Genomic DNA, 21,972 nt, shown 5'->3' on the forward strand with positions numbered 1-21,972 from the left:
GGTCATGAAGGAATAATGCTTATTGGCTTACTCGTCCTGGCTTTCTCCTCCTGGCTTTCTCCTCCTGGCTTGCTCCTCCTGACTTGCTCCTCCTGGCTTGCTCCTCCTGGCTTACTCAGGTCATATTTGTATACATCCAGGTCCACCAGCCCATGACCTTGACCTTTTGGAAGTGAAATGACCTATGTATTCTTCCCTTGTTTAACACCTATTGGCTAAATAACTTTGATTTGTTTTTCTGTTGGTAAGAATTTGAAATCAACATCTCTTCACCGGGCTAATGACCATTTGTGTTGAAGAGTCAAGACAGGACTTTGGCATATGGTCTATCTAAGAGGAAAATCATGAGTTGTCATTTTAAACAAAAATGATTTAGCTGGTGCCCAATTAAAAGCTTGTGTTCCTCTTGCTATTGCATGCAGACTGTCTAGAAAATTAATCAGAGGAAGAATGGATCCTGGATAAGGGACGCTACTTTGTCCTAATTAATGTAGCCAGGTAGAAAAGATAGCGTTCTATGAGAGCTGTGTAACCAGAATGGGCGCTAAGGAGCCTCATTCAGCTGTCACAGCAGGGTAACGTGTTTGCTTTCAAAATTTCCCAACCATGGGCTTCCATAGAAAACACATTCCAATGACTCCCAAACCTCATGTTGTAATATTCCCCTTAATAGAAAGGATAACTTTATTCTTTCCTGTGGATTTAAGAAAAGGGTACGTGAGGGGTAACAGCACAGCTCATGACTTCTTTCGTGTTCCTATAATTTAAGTCTTTGCTTTGTCTGGGTGTATCTATCAAGCATTTTTCCCACTGTCCTGTGATTTCCTGAAAGGACACTTTTTTTCTGTACTTTTGGGACCAGAAGCCTAGCAGGAGCTTGAGGTGGTATGTGTCCATACATGATAGGATGGGTTCAATAACAGCTTGCACTTTGGTAGATGCTTGGCAAGTAAACATTCACCTAATGCTCTAGCTTCCCTGCTGGAGAGGTACCTACCTGCCTGTATCCTACATCAGAGGGAAGGAGGAGGCAAGGCTCAGTGAGGTCCCTAAGGAACCCAGAGTCAAACTGTGGCTTAAATGCCACAGCTGAATGCTTAAATGCCAAGACTGCTCAGGTGATGAATCCATTTTTCCAGAATCTGGCCTTACCCTTCCTTTCTGACCTTCCTCTTCTAACATGCTATTGCCATGGTAACAACTTCACACTTTTTCCCCCCTGAATCTTCATCTGATCTTCGCTACTATGCTTTCCCCTCCTAGAAATTCTCTTCCCTGTCCCTCCAAAGACTTACTGGTGCTATACACACACTGTGAATTCTCCTATCATAACCCACACCCAAATTAATTTCACAGTGTTGGGAATGTTACAGCTGTAGCACGCAGACCTTCCCCAGACCAACTGTTTACATCCCACATCCTACATGGGTTGTGATCTTGCTTGAACATTTTGTTTGCCCTATTCTTGCATACGACAGCCTTCAAATTATCATGGGAAACCTCTGAGGTAATAAAGGAGCTTCTTTTTCACGACAGTCTTAAGTTGACAGGGACACTGAGCGGGGCGCACAGCTATATTGAGTGGGGAGCACAGTTCAAAGTGTGATATTCCTCCAGTAAAGGCAAAACAAAGGACATGGTGGCATGGGGCACCGAGTAATATACATTTATACCCCTCCAATGCTTGTCATGGATTGCTAACTTCTTATAGGTGCTGAATATTTCATTGTGAGTATAATAGTCTCTTGTCCAAATATTTTATTGTGAGTATATATAGTAGTCTTTTATCCATAGAAAATGTAACACATGGCCTCCAATGGATGTTTGAAACAGTAGATAGTATAAAATCCCCTATATACCTTGCTTTTTTTCCTAGACATAAGCTATTCAGTAGCAAACAGGGTCTAGTGTGCACACTGTAAATATGGTGATTGGGAATGGTTCACATTCAGATAGAAGAGAACAGACAGCAAGATCGCATCACAGTACTTGGAACATCTGAAATATGGACTGTTTGTCCCTAGCTGTCAGCTCCAGTTCTTGGGAAGCGACTGTCACACCAGCGGAACTGTTCTGGATTGTTTCCTGCTTGGCTCTCTTTGTTATATATAATACAAATGGATTCCTTACAACTGGGTGCTTAGACATCCGTCCCAAATTTCTCCAACTAGTCAATTACGGTTTGTCTCTGAGAGTTCTGATGTTTATCTCTCCCTGAGATCTTACATCACTTCCTATTCCTAATAGCTGTATTTCCAATCTAAATATGAACCATAATGAATATGCTTTGGGTCACAGAATGTGTCTTTATTAGGCACAATAAAAAAACAGGTTCTATTTTCCTGTTTATCTATTTCATCCCACAAGATCTAGCAACATCTGAGGATAGAGTGAATGCTTGATAAAATCATAAGGTTTCACGAAGATACGGCCTTTTAGGGGACAAAAAAAAATCATATTTCTGCATCAAAATTTTATTTCAGCCCCAAGAATACCTTTCCATTTCATCTTCTTTCAGTAACATTTAACCAAGTCAGTAGCACCATACCTGTTTATAAGATCTGGCGTTTTCTTTTACCTCTTCTGCAGTAAAGTGTTTCTCTTTCTCTATGTCTTTTAAAACTTTTTAATTGTATCCAAGGAAACCGTTTTAAATCTGCCTTGTAATTTCATTATCGTGCCTTGCTCTCAGTAATTTTACATTTTCAGTACACTATGCATTCATGTTTTCTCATTAAAATTAAATATCTAGATACTAATCAATAGTACCTAACATTGAAACCTCACAAGATGGAGGAATATAAATAATATAATTAAATGTGTTTATCAAAGAAGACTATGAGTCAAAAATATGAATGCGATACTTAGTACAGACATATAAGTACAAAAATATTCTAGAGAAACTCTGAATTTTTTAGACATATTCTATGTAATTTGTCCTTTAATGAAAGAATAGACTTATGCAGGAGCAGTTCTGTAATGTTTCCCTCTCTCTCTCTCTCTCTCTCTCTCTCTCTCTCTCTCTCTCTCTCTCTGTTGAGTTGGGATTTCAACATGTAGATTTTTTTTCTAAAGCAGGATCTTTTTATTCCTCAGAAAGATGTGCTGGCCCAGGCATGGGCCACCACCAACTGTGACTGTGGGAGGGTGTGTCTGTAGCATGGAGAATGTGTGTGTGTGTGTGTGTGTGTGTGTGTGTGTGTGTGTGTGTGCACGTGCATGATCATGTATGTACAAACATACATGTAGCCAATGCTCTCAACATTTTTATTTTTGAGACAAAGTCTCTCAGCTTTTGCTAAACTGGCTAACCCTAGGATTAGCCTGTCTCCACATGGCCGGGCCACCACACCCAGCTTTTGTTCAAGTGCTGGGCTACAACTCAGAGCTTCTTGTTTGCCTGGCAAGCATTTTACCAATTGTGCCATCTCCCCAGTCCAGCTTGGATTTACTTCTTGTTAACGATTTCTAAGGCTTCTTGAGGCTCCCTTCCGGTTGAAATGGTAAACAAACAGGGAGCTTCCCTTGGTTTGTGAAAGAGAATTGCCCAGGTGCCCCAGCAGATATAAGAGTTTTCTTATTCTGTGACTTCAGTGGGTCAAGGAGCCAACCTAACATTGAGATAAAGTTCCCATGGTTTTATAATATCAGTGTGTACCAAGTTTAGGCCCTTTAAAAAGTAGAGGTGGCTGGAGCTGGGGATGGAGACATGTTGGTACTATTCATGTTTGCTGAGCATGCATAAAGCCCTAGGGATCAAACATAGGAATGTTTGTGGAGCCACAAGACTATTAGCCCAGCAACACTCAAAAGATGGGAGCAGGACACCCAGAAGTCCAAGGTTATCCTTGACCACACAGTGAATACAAGCCAAGCTGTGGCTGTATGAAACCTTATCCCATAAATAAATAGGTAGGGAGAAGGGGGCCATCTCAGCGTGACTTTTCGAATCTGATTCTGAGCTAGGACTTACCGTTCTACAACTAATCTCAAGCTGTTTTTCTAGAATGTCCACGGCAACAAAAAAAAAAATTAAACACAGCCCCATCCTCACTGACATGCGCACTTCAAGCATTACAGACTACGAGAGAGTCGGGACGGACACCTTCGAAGTGTCCTTGCAAACGAGGCGTATAGACAACTATGTGCGCAGCGCCAGGCCTCGGGAAAGCATTCCGGTCTAGAACAGACTCCAGCTCCCTGAGATTCCGATTCCAATTATGGAATGAAAGACACTTCCTTGCAGGAAACGACATATGAAATTTCAGCGAAGTGGGTTTAGTTCGATTACAGGCAGAGAAGAGCAAGAAATGCTTCTTGCATTCGTTCCCCATAGAACCCGAGTAAGGCACGCTGGTACGCAGAGCCACAGACGAAGGTGCACATCTGGAAACTCTTTGCTCCATCTGGGCCGGGGTTTCAGTCCCTTGCTCTTTCTTCCCCATTTCCCATGACTTCAGCTACTTCACTATTTTCTTTAGTGAAACTATTTAACCCCTGCGGCGGTGTCAGGGTTTGTTTTGTCTTGTTTTGTTGTTTTCCAGAGGAAGGCATGCAGGAGACTTCCTCATACTAGTTTTGGGGAGGTGTTGTTGTTATTGTCGTTGTTGTTGTTTGGTTGGGTTTGGGGGGAGGGGTTGGGTTTGTCGTTGTTGTTGTTGAATTTCCCTTTTATTTCTCTCAGGGTCTGGTCCTACATAAAGGATATAAATGCCAATAAGCAGAAATATCTGATTAGCCCTGTGGGATACTGTTTTAGAATTCCCTGAGGCACAGTGCTCTGGCGTCTGTTTTAATTGGTTCATTATTCCTGTTTAATCCCCGATTCGAGGTTTTGATTTCACCTATTTCACGTATTATTCAATGTCGAGAAGCATGTAAAATTAGGTTGCATATTGTTTCCTAGTACTTACTGTCATCCTGTATCATTAAGAAAATGACTGCTAGTCCTATGTCTTTTTTTTTTTTTTTTTTTTTTTTTGGTTCTTTTTTTTTCCCGGAGCTGGGGACCGAATCCAGGGCCTTGCGCTTCCTAGGTAAGAGCTCTACCACTGAGCTAAATCCCCAGCCCCAGTCCTATGTCTTAAGTAAGTTGCATGGCCTTGGTCTTTGGGTCGTTGCTTCCTCTTTGGCTTTACTCTTTGTTCTGGAGATCTTACCTCATTGAAGATGCATTTGCACAGGCTCTAGCCCCAGCTACTCATCTATGCGCATACTCCACGGACCTATGTCCTTCATCTCTTATACAGGATGCTCACCTCTCTACACCCCACACGCTCCACCTCAGTGTCTAGCCTTTATGTTTCATAAACTTGTCTGTTTACTGCCTCTAAAATTCCATATTTGCCTAGACTTTGAACCCTCTCTAGATCTCCCCCACTTAGAAATCAGTACCTTTGGCGTCCCTTAAACATTGTAAATCAATACATCATACAGTGTTTATCCCTCCAAACCCTTTGTTACCATTATTAGGACATATTTGCTCTATTGTTGTGTTAATTTGCTTTTTATTGCTGTGGTAAAAGACTGGCTGAAAACAACGTGGGGAAGGTAGGATTTATCTCACTTACAGGTTCTACTCAATCACCTAACAAGTTAAGACGAGAGCTCATGCGGACCCTGGAGCAGGAAGTGAAGGGACACTGCTTATTGGCTGGCTTTCTCTAACTTAGTCAGCTTACATGCTTATTCAACTGGGGAACCCCAGGGATGGACCTTGTCACAGTGGACTAGACCCTCCTCCATCAATTAGTAGATAGAAAAATGCCCCCACAGACAGGCCCACAGACCAATATGGTAGAAACAATTCATTAAATGAAGATCCCTCTTCTCATAAACACCACCCAATCTGAGTAAAAGTAAAATGATGTGTTTTATAGAAACAGTGAAATATTTTTTAAAAGTGTGTCCTAACTTTGGAAAATACTTGCTTTAAGGAACAAAATCCATACTTCTGGAAGTTTCTGTGCTGACCACTCCAAGTTGCTTGGGTCTAGAAGTCACAAATGTCAATGCACTGTCCAGAGGGTTCTTATTACACCAGGGAGTTGGGGGGTGAGAATCACTGGCTGATGTCACAGCCATGGCCCTCATCTTCCTCTATAGACACACAATTTTAATTTTTGCTTCGAAACCATTATTTTCTAACAAAATCCTTCTAAAGATTCAAATGATTATGATACTGGATAGCTACTAAAAGATTCTATCTTACCACATGTAAGCAAAAATATGTCCACTAAACCCCATATTATACTTATAAATGTATGTAGCACACATATGTACAAGTTTATTGAGAAGAGAGAATGATCAGGGGTGGCTTATGTAACACATACAAGGGTCTTTATATATATGTATATATATATCATATAATATTATAAAGATAATCTTTATATTATCTTTAGTAAAGCCACTTTTTATTCAGTCAGTGAAATTGAACACCTTTGAAGGTTTGGATGGTAATTCCATATACAGGATGGTGGGGATAGAAGGAAGGGGTAGCTGTCACACCGCTCCGCCATTATTGTTCAGTAAGTCACTATATATGGGCCACGTTCTTGTTTTACATGTAAAGTTCCCTACAGCCCTGCACATATGCCCTTCCTTCTTTCAGAGCTAAGCTCTTTACATCTTGAAGCAGCCCAGAGAGTGTTATTATCAAACACCAAAGCAATAAGAATCCTGGGCTTTGGGGTTGGGGATTTAGCTCATTGGTAAAGCGCTTGCCTAGCAAGCCCAAGGCCCTGGGTTCAGTCCCCAGCTCTGGAAAAAAAAAAAGAATCCTGGGCTTTGTAAGTTGAGGAAGTGGCTGTTAGGCCCTCGTTAACATTAAAGAGCATGATAGGAAAAGGACTAAGTGCCTCAGAGTAAAAGAAAACGGTGACAGGACCAAAGATACTCAGACATGGTGGGAAAAACAACACCAGGAGCATCTTCTTCACAATTTTGTCACCATAGAAACAGCCCGGTGATACTGAGTAAACGTTCCACAAATCCAAACATGCTCTGGGTTCTTTAGGGAGGCCACAGGCTTCAGGTTCCCCTTGATGGAACCGATGTTCCCCACTCCAGTTTGATCTAAGTGCAGCCAACATTAGTGCTCTGTTCTCTTCAGCTCTCACTTCCTCTGCCTTGCACTTGAATGATGTGATAAGGGGAACGGCGCTGGGTGCAAGTGATGTTGGTATGCGCTGCCTTCCTGCTTTGCTTGTTTAGTTGTCTCAGGATTTCCTCTCTCTAGGTCTTGAGAGCGCGTCCCTTCAGTGCGAAAGCAGCCTGCTGAGCAAGATAAGTGGCGAGCACTAGGCTGTAAAATTCTCAGGATACACAGAACATTTTAGCTGAGGGAGCTGGAGTTGTCCGAAGAAGCTGGAGTGGATATGGGGACAGGAGCCTTGAAACTGGAAAAGAAGATCTGAGGCATTGCTAAGCAAAGAAAGTGTTGGCAAGGACAGGGCTGCTGCGGGAGCGCGCATGGCTCGATGATGCAGTCATGTAGCTTGCCAGCTGGAGCCCAGAGCCTGTGTTTGAAGAAAAAAAGAGAGAGAGGGAGAAATAGGATAATTTCCAGCTTCAACTGGCTTTGGAGAGTTATTATAACTCTTACCAAGAACACTAAATCTTATAATCAGAGGTATTACCCCAACTGCAAGATCTAGATATCCCTATTCTTGTATGCAACTGTAAAAAGAAAACTTAAAAATCAGGAACTGTTTCTTTTTAATGATATGTTACCATACCAAAACACCATGATCACTATCACTTTTTATAAAGAACTGTGTGTGTGTGTGTGCGTGCGCGTTCATATTCAGATTAATGAATGAACAGAGTTGAACATTTTCCAGTTATGTTTCTGTTTTGAGTGACAGGTTTTGTTAAAAATTGACTTCTATGTTATAACGCAAGCATTTCTTCGATCACAAATATCAAATGACATCATTAGGATATAGAAAAGATAGCATGAACTTGGAGAGCTAAAGAAAACGGCTGCTTCTAAAGGACTTCACATTTTCCAACTGATTTCAGAGCAAAAGCCCTTTTATGCAACTTGCTACAGCACAGCTACAGGCAAAGAGGTCTACTTTAAATAATATAGTGACACTTCCCACTTAAGTAGCAAGGTTGCCACTTCACTTCCTCCTGCCAACTATGCCGTGTTTTTTTTTTCTTTTTCTTTTAATATTTTAGCTTCCAGAGTTCTTGCATCATTGACAACCTCATCTTCAGGCCAGATGTGAATCGCTCACTCACTCACTCGTTCAGCATGAAATTCCAGAGGCAAAACCATTTCCCTTTCCTTGACAGCCTGTTTTTCCTTTTTCTACTTGAAACACTGATGGTACTTACCAATACCGCACTGCTGTGTAAATAATAAAAAATGCGTTAATAGCATCCGTGTAACCCAGAGGGTGTTAGTCGCATTTTCTGCAATACAACACAACACTAAAACAACTGACCTACAAATTTTGGCTTGCCATTTTGGTAGCTGTTGTTCATGAGTGAACCGTTGTTCATCAGTCATTGTTAGGGGATCTGTGGTGACACGTAATATTGTGGTGGGAGTGTGTGAGTGGAGACAACTGTCCCCACTGTGACCCAGGAAGTCCAAAAGGAATAAGGGGACAGAGATCACAATCCCATAGAAGGGCAACTCTAATGACTCAAAGCTTCCCCAGTGGGTCCAGCTCTTAGAGGCTATTCTGCCTCCCAGCAGAGCCACCCTGGGAAACAATCTTAACACACTGGCCTTTGAGAGATAGTCAACACCCTAACTGTAGCACAAAGGAGGTTCACAACTTCCCAAAGTAATGTTTGCCCTCATCATTCTCTTAATACCTTATAGGTATACTTCAGAATGAGGTTTCCCAAGAGACCTTTTTTTATTATTATAATCACCCAGATCATTTTAAAAGACAATTGTCTTAGTTAGGGCTACTACTGCTATGCTGAAACACCATTACAAAAAGCAAGTTGGAGAGGAAAGGGTTTACACTTCCACATCATAGACCACCATTGAAAGACAGGAAGTCAAGCAGGGCAAGAACCTAAAGAAAGGAGTTGATGCAGAAGTCATGGAGGGGTGCTGCTTACTGGCTTGCTCCCGATTGTTTATAGAACCCAGGACCCCAGCCTAGGGGTGGCACTGCCTACAATAGGCTTGACCTTCAGCCAACCATCACTAATTAAGAAAATGCCCTACAGGTTTGCCTACAGCCAGTCTTATGGAGGTGTTTTCTCAACCTAGGTTGCATCCTCTCAGATGACTCTAACTTGTGTCAAGTTGACATAAAACTGGCCAGCACAATTGGGAAAAGACATTAAAATAAAATTAAAATTAGAGAAAAACACAGTGAAAATACGAGTTGGAACTTGTTTACCACTAGAATCAAATAAACATGGAAAATATTGAGCAATCGAAGGAGTTTCTCGGTGACTCCTCTCTCCTCTGCTCATGTCTGACAACTCTCTAGACCGAGACCAGCCAAAGACCACACACTGAAGAGATTCACAGAGCCAGAGGCTCAAGCTAACTAAGCAGCTGGGAAAGCAGGAAAAGGCTTTCTAAGACCTGGTTCAAGAGACAAGAAAGTCATGTGGGCGACAAATTGCTTTAATGGCTACCATGACTTTTTTTTAAACAACTATTAATGAAGGGATTCCATCCCTTCCCAAAAAATGACTGTTTTCCAGAAGGGGTACTTGTGAGGAGTCTCTGCTGCCCTTCACCATCTGGCCAATACATGGTCAGCCTGAACTGTGAGTGCCCTTACGTGTGAGACCATTGTTCGCTGAGCCATTCAAAGTGGCTGAATGGCTCCTAATGTTTCGCTTCTTTTTTTTGTTTTGTTTTTTGTTTTGTTTTTGTTTTTGTTTTTGTTTTTGTTTTTCTTTCCTCCTCTGGCTTCCTCTCCTCACCCCATCATGCCATCAGGAACTTCACTTTCTCCCCCCTGTGCTTTTCTTATTTAAAATAGGACCATTCTGTTTAAAATATTTAAAGTTACATTATTTTTAAAATATACTTAAAATAGATTCTGGGTTATTTTTGATTGAGAAGAAGCTATAAAACTTGAATATTCTTTTGTTGGTGGAGATAGCAAATGTCTGTTCAAATGTTCTTTTACATGTAATATGTATCCGCACAAGTAACACAGTAATAACATCACCCAATATCCAGCACAATAATAACAAGCTACATTTGCTAGGTTGAAATGTTTGCATTCTATTACACTCCCTAAATTGATAATAATCAGTATTCAATATGAAACAAGTCTGTCAAGATAAAATTCAAGTTTTCTTAATCTTAGTATATTATTAATATGTAATAATAATAATGTCATATTCTAATACAGTTTAGTCCAATTATCACATCACTATGAAATTTGTACATATTCATTCCAGACCACTTCCTCCTTGATGAGGGAAAGACCACCTCCTATCCATGTGCCTGTGAAAATGTACATCTATCTGGCTTTCGGTTATGCAGTCCTGATGACTGCTTCTGTTAGAGAATGTCAGTGGTAGCCAAGTTTGAATGCTAAGACTCTTCTCTCAGTTCTAGGACACCCCATCCACATGCCACCCCAGTCTTCTGAATCACTGTTAGTCTCTGTCCTACAGTCATGTCTCTTGTATAATTGCCTACAAATGAGAGCAGGTGCTATTCATACATTCGTACAAGTTTTTACATCAGAAAATATTTTTAATTTCTCTAGAGTAATATATGGGAGTGTGATGAGGTAACCAGAATATATTTTACTTTATGTATATAATGTGTGTATATATACATTCAAACTTCTGAAGTATTTACAAATTAGTTGAACTATTTTCCAATCCCATAAGCAATGTATAAAACTTATTTATAACATTTATGAATCTCCACATGCTTATAAGAGCACATAGTGTGGTCTCTCTTTTTTCATTTCAGTGGCAGTGCATCTAAAGAAAATTCTGTTTTGCTTTTCCCTGTGGTCATGAGCCTTCTTTTGTGACGTAACAATTGAGTCTCTTTGCTCCTTTGTTGAAACATACATGATTAGCGGACCTCTCTAAATGTTATAGATTTACTGATGCTTTTAAATATGTAGCCCATGGTTTATTTAGCTTTCATATTTACTTAATGAAGGGGTTCTCAACCTTCCTTATGCTGAGACCCTCCAATACAGTAGTTCAAGTTGTGATGATCCCCGGGTCATAAAGTGTTTTCATTGCTACTTCACAACCGTAATTCTGCTACTGTTATGATTCATAACATAAATATCCATGTTTTCTGATGGTCTTGGGCAGCCCCTGTGAAAGGGTCATTAGATTCCAAGTGGGTTGTGAACCGCAGGTTGAGAACCACTGATTTAAGTTGTGAGGTAAGAGTCAAGGTTCTTTTTCTAATTCTCCTAGCAGAGTTTGTTAAAAATGATTATTATAGCACTTAAAAACCATCAACATACTGGGAAGTATGGATCTGCTCTTAGAATCTTCTATTTGGTTCCATTGTTTACAACTCCACCCTGTTGACTCCGACTGCTTAAAGTCAGAGAATGGAACTCTTCCAAACTTGCTCCTCTCTTTCTGTGCAGTCGCTTTGGCCCTTTATATGTCTTTCTTAATTGTTAATACATTTGCAAACCCATGTGTTATAAAACAGAAGCAAAATTATCTAGGAGCTTTTGGTTGCTGTTGTACTGCATACAGATGAGCTTTGAGAAAACTGTTATCCAGGCAATAGGATCCCCTTAAATCCATGAGCATGGTATAGCTCCTTTGATTGGCTCGTCAGTCATTTCTCATAGCAAGAGTTCATCACTTCTGGGCATTCACACAAGTATTTGTCAAGTTTCACCTTTGCTGTTCCTCTTTCATTACCAAATCTAATTCTCTTGTCTTATGTGCATTGTCCATACCCACAATTAGTTTTTCATATTAGGCTTTATCCTGTGGCCTTGCTGAACCTCCTCCTTATTCCTGGCTAATTCAACTAGAAAGCAATCAACTACATCGATCTCCTCAAAGAACTAGCTTTTGGATGGTCTAACTTGTTCTTCTGCTTTCAAATTTAAGGATTTCTACTTGTATCTTTATCATTTCCATTCTGCTCCCAAGAGAGCTAGAGGAGCCTTTAATCTGGGACTAATGTTCACACCATGATCTTTACCAGTGAAAACAGGCATCATTGTCATGTATCCTGCGGGCCAGGTGCTAGCTGCTGGAATAAATGGACACCAGGCTAAATGATGTTTCCTTTCTTTCTGCAAATTCTCCTTGCCCTGGCTGTTTGAATATCTACATAAGGGAGAGCCCTTCTGGAGCATCACAGTCCTTTAGGAATACTTAGGAACTGCCATCCACTAAGCTGGGTATTCAGTTGCAGGGTTGGATCACTGATAGGGGCTCACCAAATGGGATTTAATAAGCTCCTTCCTATTGTCTTAAGTCTTTCCACCTCCTGTCATTATTTCTCTCATCTAGAAAGCACATACTAGCATTTTGGGCGGGCCAAATGTTACAGTTGATGAACACACACACACACACAGAGAGAGAGAAAAAGAGAGAGAGAGAGAGAGAGAGAGAGAGAGAGAGAGAGAGAGAGAGAGAAGAACCAAATTGCATCACAAGATCAAAGTCCACTTATGCTATACAGCTTTGGAAAAGAAAGCGCCCCTGTCACAAAACCAAAGAAAGCAGGACCTAGAAACACCATAAAATTCTAAAGTGTTTGCTGCTGCAAGACCAAATTAATAAATTACTCAGACTTAGATAAGATCTATAATACATTAGTAAAGCAAGGTAATTGTCTGAAATGGAAACAATTAGGGACCTACTTAAATCAGACTCTCTAGGTTTAAATACAGATAAGAATCTCTGCTCTCCAGGGATCAGGAAGAGCTTTCACAGCTTTGCCTGGTCTGAGAATGGCTCTGACTATGGCCGACATTAGATTTTATTACAAAAATAAGGAACTGCAAAACTGCGAAATCACTTCTCATACAATTCCAAGGAGATCTTGTGGAACCAATGGCCGTGTATCCCATGTTCCCACTTGCCCAGCTGAGACAGAATGGGTTATAACAGACTGTCCTCACCTCCTCTAAACATCAAAACTGAGTTATTTCAAATTTGGAAGAACATAGCTTGAGGAATTACTATCTAATCTCTCGTTTCTAAATGACAGTTATCTCGACAGGCTTGGGTTCATTTGGAATGTCGACTTGGTTAAGAAACACCCAGATGACTAATTGGGGTGCAACTTTGGCACGTGTTTGCAGGGGCATTTCTAAAGAGGTTTGAGCGAGGACTGAAGACCTATCCTAAATGCGGGTGGCACCATTCTATAGACTGGGTCCCAAATATTAAAACGGGGGGAAGAGAAACACACTGTTATGAACTGGAGTTCCCTTTTCCTTCCTGTTCCTTGTGGGTGCCAAGGACCAAGCCCCACCCACAGCATGCTTGCCACAGGATGGAATGCACTCCTTTGATGTGTAAGCCAGAATAAACCTCCTCCCTTAAGTTGATCCTTGTTCAGAACGTGGTTGTAGAGATGAGAAAATCAAGGCATAACACTTCTAATAGACTACAAGAAGGAAAATAATGATGGTAATAATGCTTAAATCAGCTCTAAATAAAAATGAACTGGCATAGAAATTACAGTGTGCCATTAATTGGAGCTTGAGTCTAAATTAAAAAGGATTTTATATTATATTTATGATATGCCTGAGATGTACTCATAGAGTTGAAATATCCTCACAACAAAATCTTCAGAAAGGGGAATACAAGATCCCAGTTCTACATTTGGTTATAATAAAATTAACAATTAATGCCCATCTTGATTAAAAAAATACTTCTCTGGCCTTAAAAACTTTTATTTGGCCAGTTGTGGTAGCATGCCTATATTGCCAGCAATGGAGAAAAAAAGCTGAGACAGGAGGATAGAGAGTTTGAGGTCAACCTAAGCAACATAGCAATGAGATTGGCGTAGACAGACAGACAGACAAAGAAGGAGGGAGGGAGGGAGAAAGGCATTATGCTCCCTCATTCCTCAAGCTGTTAATAAAAGTTAAGTTTCTCTTAATAATTTCTTTTGTTAAAACCTCTCAGATGGGAGCTTAGCGAAATAGCTCAGTGGATAAATGTGCTTGGCACCAAACCTGATGACCTGAATTCTATATGGAGGTCCCACCTGGTAAGAGGAAACCGTCAACACCTGCACGTTATCCTCTGATCTATACGAAAATGTCATGACACATGCACAGGCACACACACACTCTCTCTCTCTCTCTCTCTCTCTCTCTCTCTCTCTCTCTCTCTCTAAAATAAACAAGTGAATAAGGTAGTTTTGAATCTCTTAGATTAGGTCTATGGATCACTCTACTTCGTAGAACTTATACTAAGAATGAATCGTGTTCTTTTCTGATCCTTCTGAGATGAGCTCCAATAAGAGCCCAGAGTGCTAGCCTAGAGAGCTGGGTTACAAAGGTGTTGGGCTGAAGTTGTTCTCATTTAGACCTGAGATATGGTGTTTTCCATAGAGGATATTGCATGGGGCCTGGTTATCCTGAGCTGCTGCCCTTCGATTTCCACAGCTAAGACAACCTAAGGTCCTATTACAGGTTCACTTTACTTCTGCACTCCAGATCTGACTGGCTATTTCATTTGACTATATTAGGAAATTTAGTCCTTAGCCTAATACCAACTAAGCCTGGGTTATTAATGGATCATTGTCACTCTTAATTTAAGGCCAATCAAGCTGTGGAGGAGACTAATGAGCCTTAGACGTAAACAATACTGAGTATGAATCCTAGATCCACTACCTGCTGTTGGGCCATCCTCAGATTTCTTCTCTTGGAGCTGCTATTTCCTAGTCTCCTCCAAGGACACAGTGACCCCTAATGCTGGGTGCTGTGATGAGACTTGGGTTGCTACATAGCCTAGAAGAGGAAGTGGCATTGCCTTCGTTGCTCTTCTTTCCTTTCTCGGCTGAGCTATAGGAAGGCTTCCTACCAAACAATGGCAACTGCCTCTCATTAAGGATACAAGTCGCCACTGCAGTCGGTTAACTTGTTCCGGCTCCCTGTACATCTCACCCCAGTTAGTATCTGTGACTTGGATTTCAAAATAGGACAGGTTCTCTTTACTTTAAAATATATATATAGACTTTCTAGACTACTGACTAATATCTTCTCATGAAACTTCCCACTAGATAATCATATAAATAACCTGTGTCACTGCTCTGGATTTCACAGGCAAATGTTCAGCCAACTGAGAATAAGAAATCCTCGGGGAAAGATTAAAAACTCTATCTGTATGTAACAAGCAAGTTTAAGATATTGCTGTCCCCAAAGCCGGTGGTTCTCAACCCCTTTGGAAGTTGAACAACCCTCTTGCAGGGGTCATCTAAGACCATCAGAAAACAGATACGTACATTACAATTCATTACAGTAGTAAAATTACAGTAGCAACGAAAATAATGTTATGGTTGCGGGTCACTAGAACATGAGGAACTGTATTAAAGGTTGCACCAGTATGTCTCCTAGGCACGTTGCTACTGTAATTCACAAGGTTCATAGCTGGGTGACATTGATGACTGTATTTTCTCCTCTGGTGGCAAGCATAGGCCTATCTTCCAACGCCATGAACAATAGTCAGTAGGGATGAATTTTCTACTTGGAAACCAACTCAACCTGTTCATGTTTGATGACATGCAAACAGTATCTTAGCAATGTAGCCTTACTGTAACATCGTGGGGACTAACAAGTCGCTTTGGCAATAACCTGTAAAATGTTTAGGTGGGCGAGCTATAAATTCCCTTTGGACAATGACTCAAAAAGGTAAAATCATTTCTGGTACTCACAGTTTTATTTGGAAGCATATAGTGCCTAGTTGGGACATTATCTCCTCCCTTATATGGCGACTCTTTAAATATTCCTTTCATAGATATGTATATTTTAGAAAACATGTAGAGTAGTGCTTTTTCTAGCTTTCTAGAAGGCATTGGTGTCCGTTGTCTCTCTCCACATTCCCTCCTTGACCCCATCCTCTTCCCCATTTAATCCTCCTCTTCTAGCTGCCCCTTTATTTCTTGATAACACTATATTCTGTATCTCCTTCATTGGAAGAGCCTCTTTTCCCCTCTAGTCCTTTACCAGCTACCGAACCTCCATGGCTCTTTTAATTTAAACACACATCTCTAAAACTTAAAAGGCAACATCCACATATAAGAGCAAACATGCCATCTCTGTCTTTCTGGGTCTGAGTTACCTCCCTAAGATGACTCAGTTCTATTCAGTTCTATTGACTTACCTAACAGTCTCGTTTTCTTGGCTGAGGGATAGTCTGTGTGTGAATTACCCATTCCTCTGTTGATGGACACTGGGCTGCTTCCAATTCCTTTTTATTATGAGTAAACCTGACAAATGTGGACAGCAATAAGCATGGAGGAACAAGAATCGCTGTGGATGCAGAGTGCAAAGGCTATTCATTATTCTCCATAATGTTATATTAAGGCTTTATTGCTGAAGATACCATGTTTGTATGTCATCAGAGAAATTAAGATGGTTTCCAAGTAGAAAATCCACCCCCTACTGACTCTTGTTCATGGTGTGGCAAGATTGATCTATGCTTGCTGCCAGAGGGAAAAATGCAATCATCAATGTCACCCAGCTATGAATCTTGTGACCTACAACAGCAACATGCCCATGACATACACCTGTATAATAGTGGCACAAACATTATGGAATTAATTAACCAACAGCTTTTCATTCTTTTTAAGATCCACTCCATTAGATAGAACTAATATCTGGCACCATTAAAGTAGCCAAGAATGTGATACTAGGGCAAGTCATGGGCCTAGGGGAAAAGCTACTACTTTTGGTATATTTCCCTAAAGTGGTATAGCAGGATCTTGAGGTAGATCAATTCTCAGCTTCCTGAGACACTTCCACACTGCTTTCCACTCTCGTGGCACCAGTGTGAACTTCCACCATGAGTGAATATGTGTTCCCTCTCCTGCAACCCCCCATCCTTTGCCAGCCTGTGCTGTTTTATTTACTTGGCGATTGCAACTGGGATACAATAAAATCTCAAAGTCGTTTTCCTGATAGCTAAGGAAGTTGGGTATTTGTGTTTCTCAGCCATTCGTGTTTCATCCTGTGAGAATTCTGTTTGTTCTGTACTCCAGTTTGACCGTGTTATTCATTTTCTAATGCTATTTCTTTAGTTCTTTATATGTTCTAGTCATGTATCATTGGTGAAGGCTTTCTTGTTCTATAGGCTGCTGCTTTACTCAGATGATGGTGTCCTTTGCTGTACAGAAACTCTAGCTGCATGGGGTCCCATTTGTTGGTCTTCATGCCTGCATTACCAGGGTCCTATTCAGAAAGTCCTTTCTTGTGCCAACAATGTCAAGCCTATACCTTACTTCCTCTCCTATCAGATTTGGGGTACCTGATCATATGTTGAATTCCTCGATCCATTTGAATTTGAATTCTGTATGAGGTGATAGATATGGATCTATTTTCATTCCTCTACCTGAAGCAATCCAGTTTGACCAGCACTGTTTACTGAAGATGTTATTTTCTATTTTCTCCAGTGTGTATTTTTTTCCTCCTTCTTCAAAACTCAAGTGTGCATGAATCTATCTAGGTCTTCAATTCTCTTCCTTTGATCAGTGCCTGGTGTTTGTGCCAATAGCAGGCTGGTTCTAGTGCTATAGCTCTGTAAACACATCTTGCAATCTGGAATGGTGATACCGCCAGGAGTAAAGTGACTTGTTTTAAAACAGAACCAGCTAGGAAGTAGGTGAACTCTGTGGGTTTGGGGAGAAGGGTTCTTTGCTCGTTTTGTTTTTCTTCTTTGCAATGCTGGCAGTTGAGCCCAAGGCCTCACACTCCCTGAGTACAGAGATCTGTTATTTAGCAGGAAGGACCCTCCCAACTGTATGAGTGCCCCCTAACTTATGTCTAGTCCAGTGAAAAGCTGTAGGATCAAGAACGGAGAAGAACATGCTTAATATGCAAGAAGCTGTCGTTTAGAAATAATTTGAAGTTTTTCTCCCCAAGGATGAATACATGTTGGGTGTTGTGGTTTGTCCTGAAGTTATCTGTATTTTGATGCGAATTCCACTGCCTCAAGGACAGCTGCCTAGTCTCCTACTCAGGAATCAGGTGACTTCACCAGAACCTTCTCCCCATTGAATTTGTAAAGTACAGGTAAGGGGCAGGTACAGGATAGGAGGAGGCCTGTCATTGAAGGAGAAGGAAGGACGGATGGGAGAGAAGTTTGAAGGAAGAGGAGGAGACTGAGGAGAAAGGAAGAGACAGGAGACAGGAGAGGATGAGAAGCCATGGCAGGTGATGTTAAGATTCTGCTCTGTGTATTTACAGGTTGTTATTAATGTTCCTAAGGGATGGATGGTACCGGGCTTTGTATGTTTAAGTGGGCAATTATATCTTATCAATTGGATCTAAGATTATTGTGTTGTGTGTTCTTTTATGTGACGGTTTGAGTGTAGGAAAGTGTGTGGCAGCAAGGGACACTGGGTGGCCGCAGAGTTGGGATGTGTTTCCGCCAAGATACCTAGCAGATATCTTGGGGCACCGTGGTGCGAACCCAGCAGGTAAAAGACAACCTATATATTTTTTTAATTTTTATATTTTACAACAACAGTTGGGGGCTTAAACCCCGGTGAAATGGGAGATTGTGGACGTATCTGGGCCTAGTGGGCAATCTGAGGTCTCTGAGGGGCTGATCCTGGATTGAATTAACTCACAGGGAATCCAGAATGAGTCCTGTCACGAGTGAATTGTTTTAAGAGTGAACTTGACCCTGGGTTACTCTCTCCTTTCCTGTTTGGCACAAATATCTCTTCCTCTCCCTCACTACACCCCCCCACACACACTTTAGTGCAATGAAGCCACCTTCCATTAGACCCTCAAAAGAGGCTGAGCTAAGAGGGCCACTTGACAGTGTCCTTCAAAACCATAAGCTAAATAAACTTCTGTGTATCTATGCAGCCTCAAGTATTTCGTCATAGCAATCAAAACAGTCCAATGTAGGGGCCTTTCGAACATTAACAAGTTAAGGACAGTAAATCTCAGGACATATGGGTTATTTAAAAGCTGTAGTTAGTACTGCTCTTTATGACTTCTGCGCAGTCTCGCTGTTTGCATAGTCTTTTCTATGATTAAGTTGTCAAAAGTAGGTGGAAAAGTGGATCTGCGCTGCAGAAACCTTAAGCTGCAGGAGATCAGCGTGGGTTGCAAATTGTCCTCTTGATTTCAATTACGGTAACAATTAGTGTTTGCCCGGCACCTGACAATTGGCACGCTGCCTTTGCAGCGTCATCGCTCCATGCAAAGGTCGTGAACTGGCTGGCCCCTTGATTCTATCTCTTGCCAGTTACTAGGCTTCTTTCTCTCCAACCCTTGAAAGTTATGGTATGGAATCAGAGGGACAGTGAGAAAGGAGACGTAAAAAGTGAGAAAACTTGGCCAAACTCATGGGCATTAGAAGTGGGTGCTTGGCGGTTTAGAAACACAACACGTCTCGTTAAAGAAGCAATTGGCTCACATTTCATTCCCAAACGTGTACAAGTACTGCCTGGTACTTTAAAACAAATCTTTTGAGATGAGTGTTTGAGGTATAACAAGTAATCAGTTTGCTTATTCGGAAAATAGACTCGCAAACCCTGGGCATATTAGAATCTAATTTTGAGGTGAAGCCTGGACTTACCAGAATAAACCACCGACTGTAAAGGAACCCCTTGGAGAGGAAATGCACGAGCAGGTAACTGTTATATTTTAAAAACTCGAGCTCCCGTTTAAGAAACGGAACACCCATGTCTCTTCTGCCGCATAACCTCAACTTAAAAGTGAGTGTCCGTTAGAATCCACCCGATCTAAAACCTGTGGTCAAAAAGACGCTGTGCTGATGGGAGAGAACCTGCATGACAGCGCTACCTGCTCGGCTCTCTGCTTCATCTCCGGGAAGGAGCGGCTGGGCTCCCATCTCCAGGACGCGGCGCCGCACAGCGAGCGAGGTGATTGGGTTACACCGGGCGCATCCCGATAGCGGGCGCGGGAGCCGCTGGCCCTAAGCCTTTCCAGATGTGGCCGCGGCGCGCGCTGGGCTACGGGCCAAGAGGCCGCCTGCAGCCGCGTCCCGAGGCCGCAGCGCCAGCCGCAATGCCTGCGTCCTGAGCGCCGGAGAAGAACGAGGGTCCTGGGGATCCGCCCGAAGTCACTCCAGGGTGGATGGGGGACCCCGAGGGCCACGTGATGGCTCGGCCCCTGAGAGGCCCGCTGCGGAGGTCCTTCAGCGACCACATCAGGGATTCCACCGCCAGGGCGCTGGATGCGATCTGGAAAAACACCAGAGAGAGAAGGCTGGCAGGTGAGGGACATGGGAGACAGCCGGGAATTAACCAGGAAGCCTTGGAATGAGCAGATTGTCATTAACTCTCGAAATTAACAGGCTCATCAGATGGGGTATAGCAATCTCTGATTCTTCATGTTGTGGGGAGGGTCTTTTTCTTTTATTTCCTCTTATTATTGTTATTCTTTTGATTATTTCTAGCTAAGGTTTTTTTTTTCTTTTTTGAGTTTTGTTTTGTTTTGTTTAACCTTGAGAAGAAAACCAAGGTCCTTTGGGGTGTCAGGAAATCAGCGGTGGAGATGACAAACTGCAGGCAGGAACCTGCATCGTGGTCTATCGAGGGTCCTCTTCTGAGCAGGTCTGGCCTGAGGTGGCCTAACCTGGCTAGTGCAGGCCAAGGGCCTAGCAGGGGGTGTGGGTCAGTGGGAGTCCTGCCCAACATCAGTCAGCGGGTGTTTCCTCCAGCAGAAGCTCTGAGGTCCAAGAGGGCCCAAGCAGCATTTGAATTGCAACAAAACATTCGCACACTGGTGCAATTCAAGTGTTCTAGGGCTCCTGGGACAGGCACCAAATGGCAGTGCTGTGTTTGAAGGACTCCAGGGAGAAAAGGAGTTCTCTGCCTGATTCTGGATGGGGGGAATATTCAGAAACTGAGAGCAGATAGCATCTCACTGGATGGGGAGTAATTAGAGGCATTGCAGTTAGCCTTCTAGCCTTGTTTGTACTCTTAGGGGGCTTCACTACGCCATCCGCATGGATGGGTCAAAGGGTATGTTTTCTTGATGATGTTGTTGTTGTTGCTGCTGCTGCTGCTGCTGTTGCTGTTGTTGTCGTTAATCCGGCTGTTTTTTGAATACTGGACGGACTCTAGGAATTGCTAACTGCCTCTGACCTGCTTCCAAAGGTTGATCCAGGTTTCTGGGCTATGTTCTTGACAAAAGGTCACTTGAGATCAAATAATTGTCTCAACAGGACGCGAAGAAAGGGAATTTAAGGTGTGTGAATATGATAAGGCAGGTGCTGAAGATAGACATGGAAGTTCTGTACACTACAGGCTGGATTTGTTGGCATGCGTGTGGTTTGTATGTTATCTTTGAGGCAAGGTCTCACAATAAGTTCCAGACTTGCCTCCCTCCTCAGCTCTCTAATGCTGAGATTATAGGTGTGAATCACCATTTCCTAAATCAATGGGTTTTTTCCCCCTCTGTTAATCTAAGTAATATTGTCCATGACAGGGAGAGGTTGAATGATGTTAAATTATTAATAAATATAACAGTAAATAAAGTAGGGTACAGAAAACAAGCTATTTTAAAATTTTACAATGTTATCACTGCTTGAAAACAAAATGCAATGCATTAATTAAAGCAACCAAACTTTCTAAATTATCCAGTAACAAGTTACAGTTGACCAAAGGAGGTCAAGGATATAAGATATACAAATATAAGATGTTCAACTAGAATTAACTGGCCCAACAAAAGAAGGAAAGAAAACAATTCCTTCATGATCATAACACTCATACCACAACATTTGATTATGGCTAGGTGTTTTAGCTTCAATGTAAGGCTACTTGAATCATTACCATTTTCCTGGATTTCTCTGATTTTCAGAAAT

The 21,972-nt window shown here is 41.8% G+C and overlaps 1 protein-coding gene and 1 long non-coding RNA gene across 8 annotated transcripts in view; one reads left to right on the forward strand and one right to left on the reverse strand.

Moving 5' to 3' along the window:
* Positions 1 to 21,972, forward strand: part of Dlc1 (DLC1 Rho GTPase activating protein) — a 420,643-nt gene that overhangs the window by 237,631 nt on the left and 161,040 nt on the right. Inside the window, exon 1 of one of the 7 annotated variants that reach the window (XM_039094798.2) lies at positions 20,241 to 20,379. The exons of the other annotated variants lie outside the window; for them this stretch is intronic. Coding sequence (XP_038950726.1) covers positions 20,241 to 20,379 — 139 coding nt within the window. Of the gene's footprint in view, positions 1 to 20,240; positions 20,380 to 21,972 lie in introns of those variants that run through there. 7 annotated transcript variants of the gene reach the window in all.
* On the reverse strand, positions 6,265 to 20,080 carry LOC108348402 (uncharacterized). Its single transcript, XR_010058408.1, has 2 exons — positions 19,947 to 20,080; positions 6,265 to 7,517 (listed from the first exon to the last, which is right to left on the reverse strand). It is a non-coding gene; the product is annotated as an uncharacterized LOC108348402 (long non-coding RNA).

This window comes from Rattus norvegicus, chromosome 16 (assembly GCF_036323735.1).
Source record: "Rattus norvegicus strain BN/NHsdMcwi chromosome 16, GRCr8, whole genome shotgun sequence".
In the NCBI taxonomy this organism is placed as follows: domain Eukaryota; kingdom Metazoa; phylum Chordata; class Mammalia; order Rodentia; family Muridae; genus Rattus; species Rattus norvegicus.